Source organism: Hylobates moloch, unplaced genomic scaffold (genome assembly GCF_009828535.3).
Source record: "Hylobates moloch isolate HMO894 unplaced genomic scaffold, HMol_V3 SCAFFOLD_6, whole genome shotgun sequence".
In the NCBI taxonomy this organism is placed as follows: domain Eukaryota; kingdom Metazoa; phylum Chordata; class Mammalia; order Primates; family Hylobatidae; genus Hylobates; species Hylobates moloch.
The window spans coordinates 134,305,199-134,325,692 of record NW_026652281.1 but is presented as its reverse complement, the minus strand read 5'-3'; the positions used below and the strand labels follow the sequence as shown (position 1 = coordinate 134,325,692).

The window sequence follows — 20,494 nt, the reverse complement described above, 5'->3', positions numbered from 1 at the left end:
TCAGGGTGTCTCCACTTCTACACCTCCAGTGACTGACAGAAGGTTTAGCATATGACTCAAGCTGATCAAAGGCAATCCTCCCTGGGACTTCCATGAAAGTATTTGGAAGGAGAAGCATCCCATCCTTTCTTAAAAGCTGGGGTTGCTGCACTGGCCTGAGGAAAGCTACTGGAAGCTACCACAGACCTGAGAATGAAGCCAGTGTAGAGGAGGAGGCTGAGCTGAGAGATGGAGGCACTCAGGCTAACATCGTCATCTGAGTGCCTGCGTGCAGGTGTACCTGGACTTTCTGTGAGCCAATTCATTTCCTTCTTTTACAAACGCTGTTTGAATTGGCTTTATGATTCTTGCAGAAAATGACTAATGTAACCATTTTATGATGATCTTACTGGTCCCATGTTACATGGGGCAACATAAAATGCTGCTGCTTCAGAGATGGGGGAACTGAGGATTTGATTCCATCTTGAGACATAAAACTCTACAAAGATCAAGTTCTTTCAAGGCCCAGCTCTATGCCCTGTTCCTCAAACCACATTGAATCAGGCCAAGCCTCACTATGTTTGGGGGATGGCTAGTTTGGTATCAAAGAAAAAGCAGGTGAGAGGGGCTCCATTCTCTTCCTCCACTTGGCAGGCAGCCCTGGAGGAGGGGCCTGGATGGGGAAAGGGGAGAGGGGGAGGTTGCCCTGACCTCTTGTAGGCAGAGTGGTCATTCTTGACGCTGCACTTCATGTTCTTTAGCTCATCCAGGACAGCAAACATGTTGATGAACTTGCCCAGGGTCAGGAGGTAGGCCTCAGAGACAAAGTCCTTCCTGCGCTCGGCGTGGCACAGCCGCTTCACCTCGCTGCAGAACCGCTCGATGGCCTTGCGCTGGGGGCAGAGGGGCAGCGAGTAAGGTCCACTGTGCTCCCTTGTGGGTGCAGGGTCCAGGCTCCTCTAGGGCCCTCCTCAGAGCCAGCCCTCTGGAGAAGGGCAAATCTGCCAGGCAATTTTTCTCAGAGGAGTCCTTAAATCCGAAGCTGATTTCATTTTTTTTTTTTTTTTTTTTTTTTGAGACGGAGTCTTGCTTCGTCACCAGGCTGGAGTGCAGTGGCATGATCTCGGCTCACTGCATCCTCCGCTTCCCAGGTTCAAGCAATTCTCCTGCCTCAGCCTCCCGAGTAGCTGGGATTACAGGCGCCCGCCACCACGCCCAGCTAATTTTTCTATTTTTAGTAGAGACAGGGTTTCACCATGTTGGTCAGGCTGGTCTCAATCTCGTGACCTCGTGATCCACCTGCCCTGGCCTCCCAAAGTGCTGGGATTACAGGCATGAGCCACCGTGCCCGGCCCGAAGCTGATTTCTTGAGGGGAGCCTGGAACCTACCCCCATGTGACTCAAACCAATGCATTCATTCAACATACATTGGCTGAGCATTATGTCTTATTCATTTTGGCATTCCCAGCACCTAGGACAGTGTCAGGTACCAGTCGATAAGAAGGTAGAGACCAAGAGTCAGAGACATGCCGAGAGGAAAAGAGGTTCATTCATCCACTAGCTGTTTAATAGCCATCTACTATGTGCCAGGCACCATTCTAGGTCCTGGGGTAGAGCAGGAAACAAAAGAGAAAAACAGACAAGCAAGCAAATTCTGCCTTCAGGAATTTACATTCTAGTTTTTAGTTTTGTTTTGTTTTGTTTTGAGATGGAGTTTCACTGTTACCCAGGCCGGAGTGCAGTGGCACGATGTCGGCTCACTGCAACCTCCGCCTCTCGGGTTCCAGTGATTCTCCTGCCTAAGCCTCCTGGGTAGCTGAGATTACAGGCATGCACCACCATGCCCAGCTAATTTTTTATATTTTTAGTAGAGACTGGGTTTCACCATGTTGGCCAGGCTGGTCTCGAACTCCTGACCTCAAGTGATCTGCCTGCCTTGGCCTCCCAAAGTGCTGGGATTACAGGCATGAACCACCACGCCTGGCCTAGGAGTTTACATTCTAGTGAGAGAAGACAAAAAACAATACACAGATCTATTAGAACGTGGTATGTGCTATGGAGAAAAATAAAGAAGGAAAGCTTGAGCAGAAGGGCTCAGAGGGGTTGTCCTTCTAAGGAGGAAGATCAGAGATGGAATCCTCAAGAAGTGACTTTCAGGAAAAGAAGCTGAAAGAGGAGGGAAAATAGGCTTACGGGGTAACTCAAAGGTCAGTGTGAATGCCCTGAGGCGTGTTCCAGGGATGGGAAGGAAGCCAGGGTGGCTGAAGTGGAGCGAGTGCAGGAAGGAGGCAGAGAGATGGGGTCAGGGCACTGGCTCTTGTAGGCCTTTGTGAGGGCTCAGACTTGGACACTGCATGAGCGGGGGAGATATGGGAGGTTCTGAGGCCAGATAACATGGCCTGAATTATATTTTAAAAGAGTCACATTGGCTGCTGTGAGGAGAACAGACTCTAGAGTGCAAAGATAGATGTGAGAGAAGAGTTAAGTGGGTATTTAAAGGCTTAAAGGTGGGGTTACCATCTGAGCCAACACTTCCACTCCTAGGTCTCTACTTGAGAGACATGAAAACATACGTCCACACAAAAACTTGTATGCGAACGATCAATGCTTCTTCATAATAGCCCCAAAGTGGAAATAAACCAATGTCCATCAACTGATGAATGGATAAATAAAATGTGGTATATCCATACAATGGAATAGTATTCAGTCCTAAAAACGAATGAAATTCTGACACATGCTGTAACATGGATGACCCTTAAAAACATAATGCTAACTGAAGAGAGCCAGATGGACACAAAAGACCACATGTTGTATGATTCAATTTATATGAAATGTCCAGAATAGGCAAATCCATGGAGGCATAAAGTAGCTTAGTGGTTGCCTTGGGCTGAGACTGGGGAGATGAGGGTATTATGGGGTGATGGCCAAAGGGCGTGGGGTTTCTTTTTGGGGGTAATGAAGATGTTCTAAAATTGACTATGGGCCAGTTGTAGTGGCTCATATCTGTAATCCCAGAACTTTGGGAGACCAAGGCGGGTGGATCACTTGAGGCCAGGAGTTCGAGACCAGCCTGGCCAACATGGAGAAACCCCATCTCTACTAAAAAAAAAAAAAAATTATATATATATATATGTAATTAGCTGGTTGTGGTGGCACACACGTGTGGTCCTGGCTACCCGGGAGGGAGGCTGAGGCAGGAGAATCACTTGAACCCAGGAGGCTGAGGTTGCAGTGAGCCGAGATAGTGTCACTACACTCCAGCCTGAGCGACAGAGAGAGACTCTGTTTCAAAAATAAATAAATAAATAAATAAAACTGATTGTTGTGATGAACGTACAACTCTGTGAATATATTAAAAACTGCTAAATTATCCACTTTAAGTGGGCAAATTATATGGTATATGTTAAGTATATCTCTATAAAACTGGTACCAAAAATTTTAAAAGGCAGTTGAACAGCAACAACAGAAAGAGGCTACTGAAGTAACCCAGAAAGAGCAAGAAAGAAAGAGGAGGAAGAAAAGGAAAGCAGGGAAGGAAGGGGGAAGAGAAATGATGGCCCCGATTGAGCTCCATTCCGCTTCCATGGGCCTGAGTCAGTCAGTCCTTTCCTTCAAAGACCAGACTAAGTCACGCTTTCTCCTTCCAGAGTCTAAATCCAACTAAACTCTGTGAGGATGAAAATGGCCCATATCTGCACTGTCCAATATGACAGCCACCATCACACGTGGCCACTCAAAACTTGCAATGTGCCTAGGATTACTGAGGAACTGAATTTTTCATGTTGTCTCGTTTTATTTTTTTTCCAACCTACTTCTTGCTTTGATTTTAAAATTTTATTTTTACTTATCTTTATTTTTAATCTTTATGTTTTTCATGTTGTCACTTTTTAATTAATGTAAATACCCACATGCGGCTAATGGCTATGGCACTGGACAGCACAGTTCTAAATTATTCCAGATCCTCCCTTCTGTAAATACCTCTTGTCAGGAGACTCTCAGTTTCACAGTTAATCAGTTTCTGGATAGTTCTTCTCTCTTGGCCCTGCCTTCCCAAAAAGATTTTGGGCTCCCGAAGGCAGGTCCATGATGCTAACAGCAGCAGCTATTTGTGAAATCTACTCTGACCAGGGTCCTACTCGGCTCTTTACAAACAGACCTCATTTATTCTCACCATGAACCTGTGAAGCCGGTCCTTTGCAAGGTGAAAAATCCCAAGGTGTCAGAGACATTAAATAACTCACAAACACACGGTTAGAGAGTGAAAGGGCAAGGGATGTGACTTGGGCTTCTCTGCCTCCAAAGGCCATGCTCCCCACCTAGGCTGCATATCCACACCCCACCTTCCCATTTCCCTCACACCCAGGCACTTCATTCTATTTCTTAAACACAGCGAGCTCCTTCCAGCCTCAGCCTCAAGGCTTTTGCCTCTGTGGTACCTTCTGCCTGAAACCCTTTCCTCCTGGTCATCACACGTTAGCCTCTATCTCTCCCTTGAGTCTCAGCTCAAATGCCACCTCCTGAGAGGCTGTCCCTAAAGCAGCACTCACATCACAGGCACTCTATAACCCAGAATTTTTCAAAATGTTATTTTACTCATAGCACTTATTATTCCCTGAATATTAATGTGTATTGCTTATTGTCTCTCTTTCCTCCTACACAAAACGCACTCACGTACTCACTAGGATGAAAATTCCACGAGGGTGGGGAGACTCATCAGTCTTGCTCACCCAGGGTTATGCAGGGCACAGTCAAAAAATATTTGCTTAGTGAATAAATAACATGGCACAAAACTGCAGACCCCAGTGGTTAGAAAACTAGGGGCCTTTTCAGTTCTCCAGATGCAAACCTGCCCCTCCCCACTCACCTGAAAATACATGAACTTCATGAGCTTGGTGACCTCCGGCTCCAGCACCTCCACTGTCTTCTCATAGATCTCTACTCGGTTGGGCTGCTCGTTGCATTTCACCTGTGGGGGATGGTGGGGACACACACATCCTGGTTTGCCCAGGCGGTCCTGGTAGGTGGGACTTCAGGCATGCACCACCACATTCAGCTAATTTTTATAGTTTGTGTAGGGATGGTGTCCCACTATGTTGCCCAGGCTGGTCTTGAACTCCTGGGCTCAAGCAATCCTCCCACCTCAGCCCCCCAAATTGCTGGGATTACAGGCATGAGCCACCATGCACGGCCCTGTTTTCTTATTAATAGGGCCCCTTTTCACTCTCAAATATACCTGATTTTGGATGATAACTGATATGCTCATCCCAGTAAGAGGAGACTTGGGTAGCCCCTGCTTCACCAATCTGGCAGGGGGCAGAAATGCTCCCCAGACACTGGCTGCAGGAAAGGAACCAGTTGGTCCCAAGAACAGAACCCTCCTTCCTTTTTCTCAGTTCTGTGCCCTGTCCGTGAGCTACTGACATGTTCACATTGATCCGCAAGCTCTCTCTCCTTCAATCTTTCCCCTGTCCCCACTCTAGCGGGGTCCAGCTGGATTCTAAGCAGAGAGAAATGTTCTTTCCATTGTTCTAGATACACCTGGGACAAAGCTCCCCTAGACCCACCCAGGCCCATTTCCCCTGCTCTGCAGTTTTCACCAGTGTGCACATCAGAATCCCATGGCAGACATCCTCACAACGCACACGCCAAGGCTGCTAATGGATACATGGGATCTGAAGAGCGAGCCAAGGTAAGCACAGGGACATTCTTCACACTATTGCTTAGAAAGTCTTAAAGTGTCCGGGCGCAGTGGCTCACGCTTGTAATCCCAGCACTTTGGGAGGCCAAGGCGGGCGGATCACGAGGTCAGGAGATCGAGACCATGGTGAAACCCCATCTCTACTAAAAATACAAAAAAATTAGCCGGGCGTGGTGGCGGGCGCCTGTAGTCCCAGCTACTCGGAGAGGCTGAGGCAGGAGAATGGCGTGAACCCGGGAGGCGGAGCTTGCAGTGAGCCGAGATTGCGCCACTGCACTCCAGCCTGGGCGACAGAGCGAGACTCCGTCTCAAAAAAAAACAAAACAAAACAAAAAAAGAGAAAGTCTTAAAGTGGCAGCATCATGCTAAATATCCAGCAGTTGACGATTAAGTGGATAAAATATGCTACAATCACATAATATCACTGTGAGCTGTTAGAAGGAATGAGACAGTTCTATGTAACCAGGAAACAAAGTCACCACAAACAGGTGAAAAAAGTGACAGAACAGTCAGGTCCCATTTTTGTTAAGTGAAACAAAACAGCATGTGTGCTCATATATAAGACAGGCATAGAAAATCTGAAAGGATGCAAACCAAATTGTTAATAGTAGTTATTGTTGGGGCCTAGAATTAGAAGGAAGGGGGAGGAATAGTTTCTGTTTACTTTACACACCTGTGGCTTGCTGATTTTGTTGCCATGGGACCCACTAATTACATGATGATGGCACTGATGGTAATAAAAATATCTGTATGTGTCAACATGACAAAAGTCAGTAATTAAGAATTAAGTGGAAAAAAAGCAAGTGGCAGAAAAATATAAACACGAAACAATACATTTTTGTAAATAATAATTTACAAAATAATGTTCATGCCAGGAAAAAGATCCAGAAGAATATGTCACCATGTCACAAAGTGTACATGGCCATCCTATGGCGGGAGGTGGGTTTGGGTGGTTGGGCTGAGGCAGTGGGAACATCTTGCTTTTTACTTCATACCCTCTGCAGTGGTTTTGGTGTCATGTAGTTACCATATACTGCTTTGGAAATAAAATATATTGAACAAATGCGTTTTAAGTCCCTCGACATGGGTCCCTGTCATCACTTTTATGGGAAGCTCTCTAAATGTCTTCCAGGTTCTTCCTTGGATAAGAAGACCTGCTTTACTCCCTACCACATGGGAAAAAAAGCTCAGCTCTCTGGTTTGGGGATGAAGTAGGGGTTAGTAATGCCCTCCGGAGGGGAAAGAGACACACATCAAGGACAGTCTCACCTGGGGAATGGCCCGGGAACAGCTGCGCCAGGTGTACAGCATGACCGCATACTCATGTCCTTCTTCCAGCATCTCATTCTGAAATGGTAAAACAGCCTCAGCAGGGAGGAACCAGACGGGTGCCACCAGGCTTCCAAAGCCCCCAGATCCTCACGACTTATGGTATGGTCCATGGACCCACAGCATGGACATCACTTGGGGACCTTACTGGAAATGGAGAATCTCAGGTCCCTCCCTGGGCCTATGCAATAAGAATGTGCATTTCAACAAAATTCCCAGATGACTCACATACACAATGAGTTTGAGAAGAACTCATCCTCAGGCCACATTTTCCTAAACAGATGGATGGCTACCTTAGAAAGAATGGGGCAGAGCTATGTGCCCCCCAGATATAATGTTAGCAAGAAAATAAGCAAGTAGCAAAATAGTATGTACAGCAGATAGGTTAAAAAACAAAACAGAAATAGTTATGAAAGTATATTATCAAAACTGCCTTTGCAAAGATTATGACAGTGAGAGAAATCTGACATAGTTGACTCCATCTTGCTTCTAACCTCCAAGCTGTCCTTGGTCATTCCTGGATGTAGGCTAAGCTAACTTTGGGGGGAATTTCGTTGACAGTTTAACCTTAAAGCAAGGATGATAATAGCCCTTTCCAAAACTAAACTGCCTTTGTGAAACTAATGAAAGTCCACAAGGTTAGGATTATGAGAGGTGTGTGAATTCTGCTTAAGATGTAGGCATACCTTCCATAATCTCTTACTATTCAGGAGTCATGTGGCCAGAGGTCACAAGATTTGTGCTTTCCCCAATTGCTCTTACAAATACCAACCCTACTGTAGAATGTAAAATTGGTCTTTTGAGAAGTTCTTCAGACTGACTCCACCTGGACTTTTGGGACTCGACTGGTCCGATGGCCCCCACCCAGATGCAGCCTCAGCACATAAGGCCTGTTTTCCACACTCCATGACTGCATCCCCAGTCAATCAGCACCCATTCCCTAGCCCCATGCCCACCAAACTATCCTGGAAAAATCTAACCTCCAAGCCTTTGGGGAGACTGATTTGCATAATAACTGTCTCCTTTATGGCCAGCCTCATATTGATTAAACTCTTTCTTTACTGCAATACTACTGTCTCAGTGAATTGGTTTTGTCTGTGCAGTGGACAGGAAAAACCCATCAGGTGATTACATTATTATGTATTGAAAAAAAATTTCAGTGCAACATGCACCAAGCTATGAATAGCAAGCTCTCTGTGAGACTGGATTGTTTTGCATCAATTTTTCAAAAGTCATATAGCACTATAATTTTCACACTTTTATAACAGCCCATGTACTATCTCATAAGCAGGAAAATGATTAATATCAATTTTTAATAATAAGCAGAGCAGATGGGAAAACCAACAACAGCATGAAAAACGAACGTGAAAAAATACAGTGATGACTCATCTCACTAAGGAATTGCTACTGTGGAAAGAGACCTAAACTCAAGGTCCAAATACCTGGGCTCAAGGCTGGGTGCGGTGGTTCACACCTGTAATCCTAGCACTTTGAAAAGCTGAAGCGGGTGGATCATCTGAGGTCAGGAGTTCAAGATGAGCCTGGCCAAAATGGCAAAACCCCGTCTATACTAAAAATACAAAAATTAGCCAGGTGTGGTGGCGGGTGCCTGCAATCTCAGCTACTCCGGAGGCTGAGGCAGGAGAATTGCATGAACTCGGGAGGCAGAGGCTGCAATGAGCTTAGATTGCACCATTGCACTCCAGCCCGGGCGACAGAGCAAGACTCCATCTCAAACATACATACATACATACATACATATATAAATATCTGGGCTCAAATCCCAGCTTCATCACTTACTAGCCCTTTAGTCTATTGCAAATCACTTATCCTAAAATTCTCCACTTAGTCATCTGTTAAATCATGATAATAATAATAATAATAATAATCTCATAGAATTCTTTGAGAATTAAATGGAACACATACACATACTCTTGGTAATCTGTGAAGTGAGTCAGGAAAATAATCTGGCAGTGTCACAACACGTTAACCACAGAGTCACCATTCGACCCAGTAATTCTTGGGTATATGTATACCCAAGAGAACTGAAAACATACGTCCACACAGAAAAAATGTGTAGATTCAAGATTTGCATGTAACACAAATGTTCATAGCAGCCTTATTCAAAATAGCCCAATAACCTGAATGTCCATCAATGGATGGATGGATAAATAAAATGTGGCATATCCATACAATTAATTATTTGGCAATAAAAAGTAATGAACTACCGATACACGCTACCACATGGATGAACTTTGAAAACATGCTGGCCAGACGTGGTGGCTCACATCTGTAATCCCAGCACTTTGGGAGGCCGAGGCAGGTGGATCACCTGAGGTCGGGAGTTCGAGGCCAGCCTGACGAACATGGAGAAACCCTGTTTCTACTAAAAATACGAAGTTAGCCAAGTGTGGTGGCGCATGCCTATAATCCCAGTTACTCGGGAGGCTGAGGCAGAAGAATCGCTTGAACCTGGGAGGTGGAGGTTACGGTGAGCCAAGATCGTGCCATTGCACTCCAGCCTGGGCAACAAGGGCAAAACTCCATCTCAAAAAAAATAAAAATAAAAATAAAAATAAAAAAAGAAAAAAGAAAAAGAAAGAAAGAAAACATTATGCTAAGTAAAAGAAGCCAGACACAAAAGGTCCATATTGGATTATTTATTTAGATGAAAATAGGCAAATCCATAGAAATAGAAAGTATATTAGTGACTGCCAGGAGGTGGCGGGGTGAGAGGAATTGGGATTGACTGCTAATAGGTCCAGGGTATCTTTTAGGGGTGATGAAAATTAGGTAGTAGCCATGGCTGTATAACATTGTGGACATGCTAAAAACTACTGAATTGTACACTTTAAATGGAAATACACCTTGAAAAAAAATCAACAAAGAAAGAATTTTACTAGGCCATCTCTTTTTATAAATGTTTCTTTCTATATTAAAAAATGAACATTATTTTTAAATTCACATATCACCATTTCATAATATCTTATTAGTACAACAGCAGATCAATTTACTTGTGACAGTTCTGTTTTCAACAGCAAATGTCATTGACAAGTCACACTTTCAATGATTAATTTAGAGAACTTTAAAAATCAGTAACATGTTGTCCTTGAGACCAGGGAGAACCAATCAAGCCCGTGGGTCCCGCAGTCATCTGCCTCAGAACACGTGTCAAAAAGGGGAAGTGACAGTCACGCAAGGAACATGTGTCTACTTTTAGCACCAACCTGCCTGCCGATGGGTGTTAATTCCAACTCATGCATTCAGTGAATGTTTAACTAGGCACTCATGGGTCCTAGGCTCTGTGCTTTGTGCTACGAACAGCACAGTGAACAAGAAGAATGTGAACTCTGCCCTATGGAGAGTTTGGCCATCAGCCAGATCTGTGGTGTAATTATGCTGGAATGTAGAGGTTAGGATGGTGCGGTGGAAAGAGCCCTGGGTGGGGTCTCGGGAAACTTGAGTTCTGGTCCTCACTCTTCTTGGGCCCATCTTTTAACTTGTAATGTCTTAGTTTCCTTACTTGGAGGTAAAGAGTTGGCCTGAATCATTCGTGTTCAACCCTGGCTATATATTAGAGTCGTCTGGGGAACTTTGATGCCTAAGCCATGCCCCAGATTAACTAAATATTTATCCCTGGGCATGGGGTGGGGCACTGGTGTTTTTAAACAATCCCCAGGTTGATTCTCTTGTGCAGCCCACATTGACAGCTTCAGGACTAAGGATCTCTAAGGTCCTTTACATTTCTAATACTCTGAAAGTCCATGACTTAAACCCAATGTGAGTATAGCTCAGATTTTATGTAGTGACAGATCCAGTGATCACTCAGCCCCCATCTCACCCCAGCAAAGAACTCTCAACTCTTCCACATAGTTGGTCAATTATGTGGTTTACGCACTTCCCCTCCTTTTCTCTGGGTATCCTGCCCTTTGAGAGATTCACCTTGCCCAAGTGGGGACAGGAGACATACAAAAAGATGAGCATCTCATACGTGCACATTACTGCTGATAAGCTACCCTAGAAAGACTGGGGAAGGCACAAGGAAGACACTGTTGACTGAAGGGAGATTTTGGTGTTATCCAGGAATGTCGGCATTGCATGCCACTCATGACTCATGCCTAAGCCACATCAACACTCTTCCTGTGTAGGCAGAATAATGGTCCCCCAAAGATGTCTGCATCCTAATCCCTGGTGCCTGTGAATATGTTCCTTCACATGGAAAGAGGCAATTTGCAGATGCGACCAAGAGCCTTGCAATGGGGGTAGGCGGGTGGTGGTGGTTATTCTGGATTATCCTGGGGAGCCCAGTGTAAACACAAGGTACTCATAAGCAAAAGAGGGAGGCAGAAGAGTCAGAGAAGGAGATTTGAAGATGCAGGCAGAGATCAGAGTGATGTCACTGCTGGCTGGGGGCCACAAGTCAAGGAATGCAGACACCTCTAGAAACTGGAAAAGGCAAGGGAACAGACTTTCTCCTGGAGCCTGCAGAAGGAATGCGGCCCTGCTGGCACCCTGATTTTAACTTAGTAAGACCCACGTCAGACTTCTGACCTACAGAACTATAAGCAAATAAATCAGTGTTTTTCTAAGTCACTAAGTTTGTGACGCTCTATCAGGTCAGTAACAGAAAATGAACACTATCACCCTCCAACCTAGCCCCTCCTTCCAACTGCTCTGTTGGTGTCTTGACCTGGTCTTCCTGGGAACTCAGTCAGTGCAGTCCCAGCTGACTGCTAAGCCAGTGTCCCTCACATCCATATCCTCTTAGCTGTACCCCAGTGCCATCACCTTCATTCAGCCTTGAATGCCTGCAGTGTAGATAACTTTAGTTATCTTGACTAATTTATTTGCCTCATTCCTACTTGCAACTCATTCTACATATGACTAACACATGGAACCTGTCCCCCAAGCAGCGTTCTATTCACATCTCTTCTAAGGATAAAGATTTTTCCATTGCTTTTAATTTTTTATTAAATAAACTAAAGCCTTCTGTTATGGGCTGAATTATGTGCCCCCCAAATTTATATGTTGAAGCCCTAACCCCACAGGACCTCAGAATGTGACTGTATTTGGAGACAGGGCCTTTAAAGAGGTAATTAAGTTAAAATGAGGCCATTAGAGAGGGCCCTGATCTGACTGGTGTCCTTATAAAAAGAGGAAATTTGGACACACAGAAAGAAGGTGCCAGAGATGTGTGCACACAGAGAAGAGACCATGTGAGGATGCAGAGAGAAGCAGCCATCTGGGAACCAAGGAAAAAAGTCTGAGGAGAAACTGAACCTACAGACACCTTGATCTTGGACTTCTAATCTCCAGAATGGGGAGGAAATACATTTTTGCTGTTTAAGCCACCTAGTCTGTGGCACTTTGTTATGGTATCCAAGCAAACGAATACAGCCTCTATGCCCCGACCCTTTATTTGTAGGGAATCTGTAAACACTATCCCTAGATGTACTTTACAGTCCAAACCAGTCACTCCTTGAAAATCCTTGCCCTGTGCCTTTGCTCACACTGGCTCTTCCACATGGTGTGCTCTCCCCGTCTCATCTCTGACTGGTAAAATTCTAACTGTGTGAGACAGCACGGAACAGGAGAAAGAGATCAGGACTGGGAGTCAGTCCTGGATTTCAGGTCCAGTCCTGTGATTTACTGGTTGTGGGATCATGAGCAACCTGCTTATTAACTTTTCTAGGCCTCAGTTTTCTCATCCCTAAAATGGACATAATGATCCCTTTGCAAGTCACAGGGCTGTTATAAAGCCCCAATAATATAATATATGAAAATGCCTTACATATATTTTAAAGTATACTGTATCTACAAGGTATCATTATCCTCCTACAAGGCCTCACACAAAAGCCACTTCCTACATCAAGCTTTCTCTGACTCTCTCAAGGTTCCTTCAAAAACACAGAACTTTGAACTTTTACCATGACATTTACCCTTAACTTCGTGTATTTTCGTTTGTCTGCAAGGCATAGTCTGGAGCAAAGGTTTTGTAGTCAGGCAGACCTTGATCTAGAGCTGTCACTTGTCAGCTGCAGGACTCTGAGTAAGTTATATAATTTTTCTGGGCTCCAGTTTTCCACATTGGCAAAATGGATATGATAATAGAACCTGCCTCACAGGGTTGATGTGAGGAGCAAATGAGACAATGCATCTAAAATATCTGTATAGAAAAAGGATTCGATAAATAGTAAGCTTGTCAATTTCCCACTTAACTCACTGAGGATCAGGACTGGCCCCTATCTGTCCTTGCATACCTCTCCAGCATTTACATAGTCCTCTGCAGGCACCAGCGACACAATACTTATTGAATGAATGAGCAGGGTTTGTCAACACAAGGTTATAGGAAATAACCGATACAGTGCTATGGTTGGAGTGTGTTCCCCAAAGTTCATGTGTTAGAAACTTAAATCTCCAGTGTAACAGTGTTGAGAGGTGAGACCTTTAAGAGGTGATCAGGTCATGAGGGCTCTACCCCCATGAAAGAATTAATGCTGTTATTATGGGGGTGGGTTCCTCATAAAGGATGAGTCTGGACCCCGTCCCTCTCTCTCCCACCCATGTCATGCCTTCTGCCATGACATGATACAGTAAGAAGGTTCTCACCAGATACTGCCCCCTCAATCTTGGACTTTCCAGCCTCCATAATCATGAGCCAATAAGCCACTACTCGTTTTTTTGAAATAGGGTCTTGCTCTATTGCCCAGCCTAGAGTGCAGTGGCACGATCACGGCTCACTGCAGCCTCAACCTCCAGGGCTCAAGAAATCCTCCTACCTGAGCCTCCCATGTAGCTGCGACTATAGGTGTGTGCCACCTTGCCCAGCTAATTTTTAATTTTTTTGTAGAGACAGGGTCTTGCCACATTGCCCAGGCTGGTCTCGAACTCCTGGGCTCAAGGGATCCTCCTATCACAGCCTCCCAAAGTGCTGGGGTTGTGGACATGAGCTACCATACCCAGCCTAAACTTCTATTTATTATAAATTACCCAGTCTGCAGTTTCCTTGTTATAGCATCACAAAACGAGCTAAGACATATAGCGTCAAAGGTCTATGGAGCCACAGGCAGGGTCTATGGAACCACAGGCAGGGTCTATGAACACAGAATTTGGAATTCTTTAAATTGCAGTGCTGCATGAGAATAAAATCAATGGAAGCCCAACAGAGAAGGGGAGGAGCCCTCCACAGATGAATCAGACTCTAAGAGAGAAAATAATAACTGGCCCTATTTGCAAATGATTTAGGCCATCAGCTTTTTTGAGTAACTGTTATTCCAAAACCAAAGCCAATTCCCTTTTTCAAGGAATCTTTTGCTCTGCTCAAGAGACAAAATTCCACACATTCCTTAACCTATAAACAAGGCAGGATCCAATCACATGTTAACCCAAAAAGCTATAGGAGCTCAGGGAAGTGAGTAGTGGAGACTAAGTTGGGCCCTAACAGTTGAGTAGGATTCGCAAAGCTGGACGATAAAGGGGAACTGTATGTTTCTAGGCACTGAGAGGGGAAAGGGCAGAATGTAAGAGTGGGCTTAAGCAGATGATTCTGACTGAGGCAGGTGGTTCTTAGAGTAGCTGAGCACATGCTTCTTGCGTGAGAAGCTGCCCGCGGCCCCTGCCAGCCCAGCAGGGAGCATGTCTGCACACGTGGGTCACAGAGACTTACCATGCTGGAGTGGACCGTAGCCTGCTCAATGTACCTTGCGATGCCCGTGACAAATGCATTCCTGTCCTCGAAGTTCGTGTCAAAGTTAGCCTGTGGAATTAGAGGACAGGAACATTTTGGTTGTTAGAAAACAGTTCCAAGTTGGCTGGGTGTCCAGAGGGCAAACTGCTGCCAACAAACAATGCAAGCTCTCTGTGGAAACCTCCTACTGCATCACCTTTCATCTTGCCCCTTCCCCACAAAGTCCCACTCTCAATCACACTGGGCAGGAGCTGGCGATGACAGGGCCCGCCATCTGCTTCCCATCAGTAATCAGGTTCACTCAGCTGAGCTTCAGAAGCAGATGCTTCAACTCCACAAGCCCAAATAGCTGCTAAAAGTTAAGATGTGCATTGCTTTGATTTGGCAGTTCCAGAAATACTCACCCAAGGGTGTGGATATATAGGTACAAGAATAATTACTGTGGCAGTTTTTTGTGATTAAAACAAACTGTACACAACCCAAATATCCATCAACAGTGAAAGGCTAAAAAAAAATATATATATATATATATAAATATATATAAATAGCATATCCATAAATGGACTTTTAAGTACCATGAGGTGGCTAAGCCTGATGTGGTAGTATTGTGGTATTGTCACGGAAAAAATATCCATAATAAATTTTAAGTTAAAAAGCCAACTCATAAGGCAATAAATATAGTATGGTTCTCTTTTGGTAAAAAATATATATATATATGTATATATATACACACACACACACACACACACACATATATATGTATACTTGGTAAAAAAGGTATATATAGGCATAGTTATAGAAAAAATTTATGTTTTTGTATACTTTTTTGTATACTTTTCTGTATTGCTTATAATAAAAAAGATATTCATATAATTAAAATTTTAATCTGGGTTAGAAGATGGGAAACAATGACGTTTACGGGCCGAACCTTCAAGCATGTGCTTCATACATCCACTGAATGAAATTTAAGAATTTATTATGTATTTATATTTAGTCTCCTGTAGCAGTCTGAGAACTATCAAAAGGTCAAACACAGCTAAGACTTTCAAATTAGCATATCCTTTCTTTTTTTTTTTTATATTATAATTTAGGTTTTAGGGTACATGTGCACAATGTGCAGGTTTGTTACATATGTATCCATGTGCCATGTTGATTTCCTGCACCCATTAACTTGTCATTTAGCATTAGGTATATCTCCTAATGCTGTCCCTCCCCCCTCCCCCAACCCCACAACAGTCCCCGGAGTGTGATGTTCCCCTTCCTGTGACCATGAGTTCTCATTGTTCAATTCCCACCTATGAGTGAGGACATGCGGTGTTTGGTTTTTTGTCCTTGTGATAGTTTACTGAGAATGATGTTTTCCAGTTTCATCCATGTCCCTACAAAGGACATGAACTCATCATTTTTTATGGCTGCATAGTATTCCATGGTGTATATGTGCCACATTTTCTTAATCCAGTCTATCATTGTTGGACATTTGGGTTGGTTCCAAGTCTTTGCTATTGTGAATAGTGTAGCAATAAACATACGTGTGCATGTGTCTTTATAGCAGCATGATTTATAGTCCTTTGGGTATATACCCAGTAATGGGATGGCTGGGTCAAATGGTATTTCTAGTTCTAGATCCCTGAGGAATCGCCACACTGACTTCCTTCTTAACATGGCCTCTGGCCTGGCACACCCAGACAAGGGGCTATACTGACTCCCAGCCCTGACAGGTCATAGTTTGGAACAATCTGATGGTGGTTTATCACAAGCTCTGCTCTCTTAGGCAAGAGCAAACAACTGTGACCAGCTTCCCTGAGCCATGAGCTGCTATGGGGTGTTGTATGGGGTGTTGTAGTGCCCTACTCACATGCATGAAGGAAAAGTAATTACCCAGGCAGGCTCTGGGGTTTCTAAATTGCAACATTTAATTCATGAGGCCAGAGCTGCCAAAACCTTGGTTGGTACAGCAGCAAGAATAGCCCAGAAGGTATTTGGGGGTCAAAGCAGATCAACAAGACTTCCCCGGGGGAGGGAGGGAAACAGTCCTGCAGCACATTTAGTAGCTAATCTGTTCCTTACACTCGGCTCTACCAGTGCATAAAGGACTCCATCAGCTCACAACCTTTCACTTTCTAAATGCAGACCTCCCCTTCCCTCTGCCTAGGGCAAATCCTCTTAGGGAATCCCCAGAATTCCTGGGCCCCCTGGTGCTATCTGCCATTTCCATTACCTGGTACATGATGGAGGAAGGTGGAGGCTCGATGCATGGCTGCTGGTCGGGGAGGGGAAGCTCTTCAAGCAGGTCCACGTTGGACAGGGCATCTTCCAGGGTGACGTGCGTGGTCATGGCTGCAGTTTCTGTATTCTGCACTGCGGGGAAGGAAGAGAAGGTCAGTGGAGAATTTCAGGGGCCTCTAAAATTCTTCTTAACTGCACCATGTCCAGCGTCCTTTGGGAGAATAAAGAGAGTTAAAATGCACTGAGGCCACTTCCACTCACCACTTCTTCCCAAGGTGCTCTCAACGTGTATCTCATATATCTCAGGATCTCTTTATGGCTAACAAAGTATTTTGTGTGCACTTGGTTGACCCTCACCACCACCCTCTGTGATCAACATGGAAGATGGTACCCTATCCATATAACTGATGAAAAATCAAGGCTCAGAGAAGTTATGTGATGCCCACACAGCCACGTGACCATGAGCGAGGGACCTCAAGTGGGACGTGAGGACATAGGTCATGGTTAGTTTCTCCACCTTTTGTTCTTCATAAGGATATTTATCAGTTCCACTCGTAAATTACCATGCAATACAATTATCCATGATCGTGACAGCCAAGATAATCAACTGAAAACCAGAGCCCAGGTTTTTAGGCTAATTAAACTTGGATTAAAATAACTTAATTCCTGCAAATCAACCTTCTTTGCAAAGATGGAAAAGCCACTGTCTTCCCTGACCTGGGTATGTTTTGTGAGCCACATCAAACAAATCAGCCCTAAATGGACATTTCTGTGTCTTAGACCCTGGCACAGTGCAGCTGCTTTGACAGTATGTTTGGCAGGATTAGAAGCTGAAGAGAATCTGAACAGCACAGTTACCCAACTTGAGCTAATTCCTATTTTAAGAACTCAGCACCCAGCAAAGAGAATACTCATTTTCCCCCCCAAACATATGTGAAACACTGCTTAAAAACTAATCATGATTTAGGCTATAAATCAGGTTCCCACAAGTTTCTTAAAAAATGATGGCCTACAAGTCACACTCACTGATTATTAAATATAATGTAATGAAATTAGAAATCAATAATGCAAACTGTAGCAATAAAATCCCATACCTTTGAAAATTTATAAGACATACTTCAAGGTCATTCATAACTAAAGAGGAATTCAAATAGAAATGATAATATATTTAGAAATGAAAGATGGAAAGCACTAATAAATGTCTTCAACACATTTAGCTGAAAGGAAAGTGGAACTAAATGAAGTTAACGTTACACTCAAAAACCTTAAGAGAACAAAAATCAGCCCACAGAAATGAGAACAGAGGGACTGAGAGTTACAAAGGCAGACATAAAGCAAAAAACAAAGCAAAATAAAACATAACAGTAGAGGTGAACAAAAACACTAAAAGCTGAGTTTTAGAAAAATATTATTAATAATAATAAAGCCAACCCTAAACACACATGATTAAGAGGGACACAAAGAGAAAGGACACAAAGAGAAGGGCCACTGTGCTTGTCTGAGAACCCCTTCCTGACCACATTCGATCCCAGGGAGCTGTGAGATCCCTGGGCTGGAATTTCTCCTGTGAATGTCAGTGAGTTTGCCTTGCTTGTTAGGAAATACAGCGTCTAACATTAGGGGGAAAAAGGACCATCAACAGAAGAATTTGGTCCAGGGTCTGCAAAGGACTAAAACAACTGCAGAATATACCCAAGGTCATGCTGCCCTGAGACTAATACCTGCCTTAGGCCCAAGGCTGGGAGGGCAGATTGGGGCTGAGCCTTCACTGGCTGCTGTGCAGCTAACTAGATTCACATTTCACCCAGTTCTCAAACACACCTTCCCATCACGTACCACGGCAACAGCAAATGCTGCATCCAGTGAGGGCTCACTGAGCCCAGAGGTAACTTCCCCATCTGCCCTCTGCAGAAGGCTGGTCTCCTAGGGTGGTTTCAGGTCCTCTCCACACCTAAGCTTCTTCCTCTTCTCTCCCCCACAATTCTAAGTATGGCATTCAGTTCTACAGCAAAACCACTTGACTGATCCATTAAAAGGAAAGAAAAAAAAAAAAGACTGTCTTCCTTCTTACACTACTACTAAGTCCATTTTATAGGAGGGAGTAATGATTTTACTGGGCATAATGATCTTCAACCTCCAAAGCCCTAGTAATTCTCTTCATTAATTCCAATTATAATAATAGTAAAACATTTCTTTAGCCCTTACTCTGTGTCAGACGCTATGCGAAGTACTTGACTATTTCAATCTTGCATCCACCCTATAAAGGTAGGTACTATGATTATTCCCAGTCTGTAGATGAACAAACAGAACCCCTGCATTTAATTTCATAGGATCAAGTGCTGGCAAGTGGTGGAGGGAGGGCTGACCCAGGTTTGTCCAGCTCCATAGTCTGAAGTCAGCTTCATTACTACGTACTTCCAAGGGCTCACGCTCGCATTTTGAGACTACACTTGATAAGCGGAGGTTTATTTCATATCAACCTCTATGCTAGGTGCTTTCAAACAATCTGCATTAATGGTTCTTGGCCCTGCTTGTGCCAAAAAATCATGTGCACAGCTTCTTAATAACAAAATGCCTGGGTTCCAACCAGGAGACCAGGAAGACTGCATTTGAAAGGTGTCCTATCTCATTTTCAATTAGGAAAATCCAGATGAAACTTACAAGGAGATACGCCATTTCTCTGATTAGATTGACTCAAATCCAAAAGTTTGACTACACATGCTGTTGGCAAGACTATGGAGAAACAGGATCTCCCAAACATTGTTGGTAGGGATGGCGAAATGACACAACTCCCATAGGAGGAAATCTGGCAATATCTATCTAACAAACTTCCATAAGCATTTTACCCTTTGACCAGCAATCCCACTTCTAGGAATCTGTCCCAAAGATGCATTGACAAAAATACGCAAAGATATATGCACAAGGCCATTCACAGCAGGACTACTTGTGATAGCAAAAACTGAAAACAGCAAACATCCATTGATATAGTTAGGATACTTGCCTTCACCCAAATCTCATGTTGAATTCTAATCCCCACTATTGGAGGTGGGGCCTGGTGGGAGGTGTTTGGATCCTGGGGGCAGGTTCCTCATGAACGGCTTGGGCCATCCCCTTGGTGATGAGTGAGTTCTGAGTTCACAGGAGATCTGGTCATTTTAAAAGTGTGCGGCACCTCCCTCCCCCACACTGCCCACTCTCTTGCTGCTGCTTTCACCATATGGTATAACTGTTACCCCTCTGCCTTCTGCCATGATTGAAAGCTTTCTGCGGCCTCCCCAGGAGCTGAGCAGATGCTGGCACCATGCTTCCTGTACAGCCTGTGGAACTGTGACATCAATTAAACCTCTTTTCTTTATAAATCACCCAGTCTCAGATATTTCTTTATAGCAGTGCAAGAATGGCCTAATACATCCATTAACAGAGGACTGTCTGGATAAACTATGGTGCCACTGTACAGGGAAATATGAAGCAGCAGGAAAATGGAGTGAGGACCCTCTCTACATGCAACTACGGGTGATCTCCAGGACATGGTATGGAGAGCATGCGCTCATTTACCCAGGAGAGGGGGCTGCAGA

The 20,494-nt window shown here is 44.2% G+C and overlaps 1 protein-coding gene across 2 annotated transcripts in view; it reads right to left on the bottom strand.

The window, feature by feature from the left end:
• The window catches only part of CYFIP2 (cytoplasmic FMR1 interacting protein 2), a 135,931-nt gene that overhangs the window by 99,658 nt on the left and 15,779 nt on the right, over positions 1-20,494 (bottom strand). For both annotated transcript variants that reach the window (XM_032158487.2, XM_032158490.2), the window contains exons 2-6: positions 16,912-17,051; positions 14,673-14,762; positions 6,947-7,024; positions 4,844-4,945; positions 691-872 (exon numbers count right to left, since the gene is read on the bottom strand). In XM_032158487.2, the coding sequence (XP_032014378.1) occupies positions 691-872; positions 4,844-4,945; positions 6,947-7,024; positions 14,673-14,762; positions 16,912-17,028 (569 nt within the window). In that variant the 5' untranslated portion in view covers positions 17,029-17,051. The remainder of the gene's footprint in view (positions 1-690; positions 873-4,843; positions 4,946-6,946; positions 7,025-14,672; positions 14,763-16,911; positions 17,052-20,494) is intronic.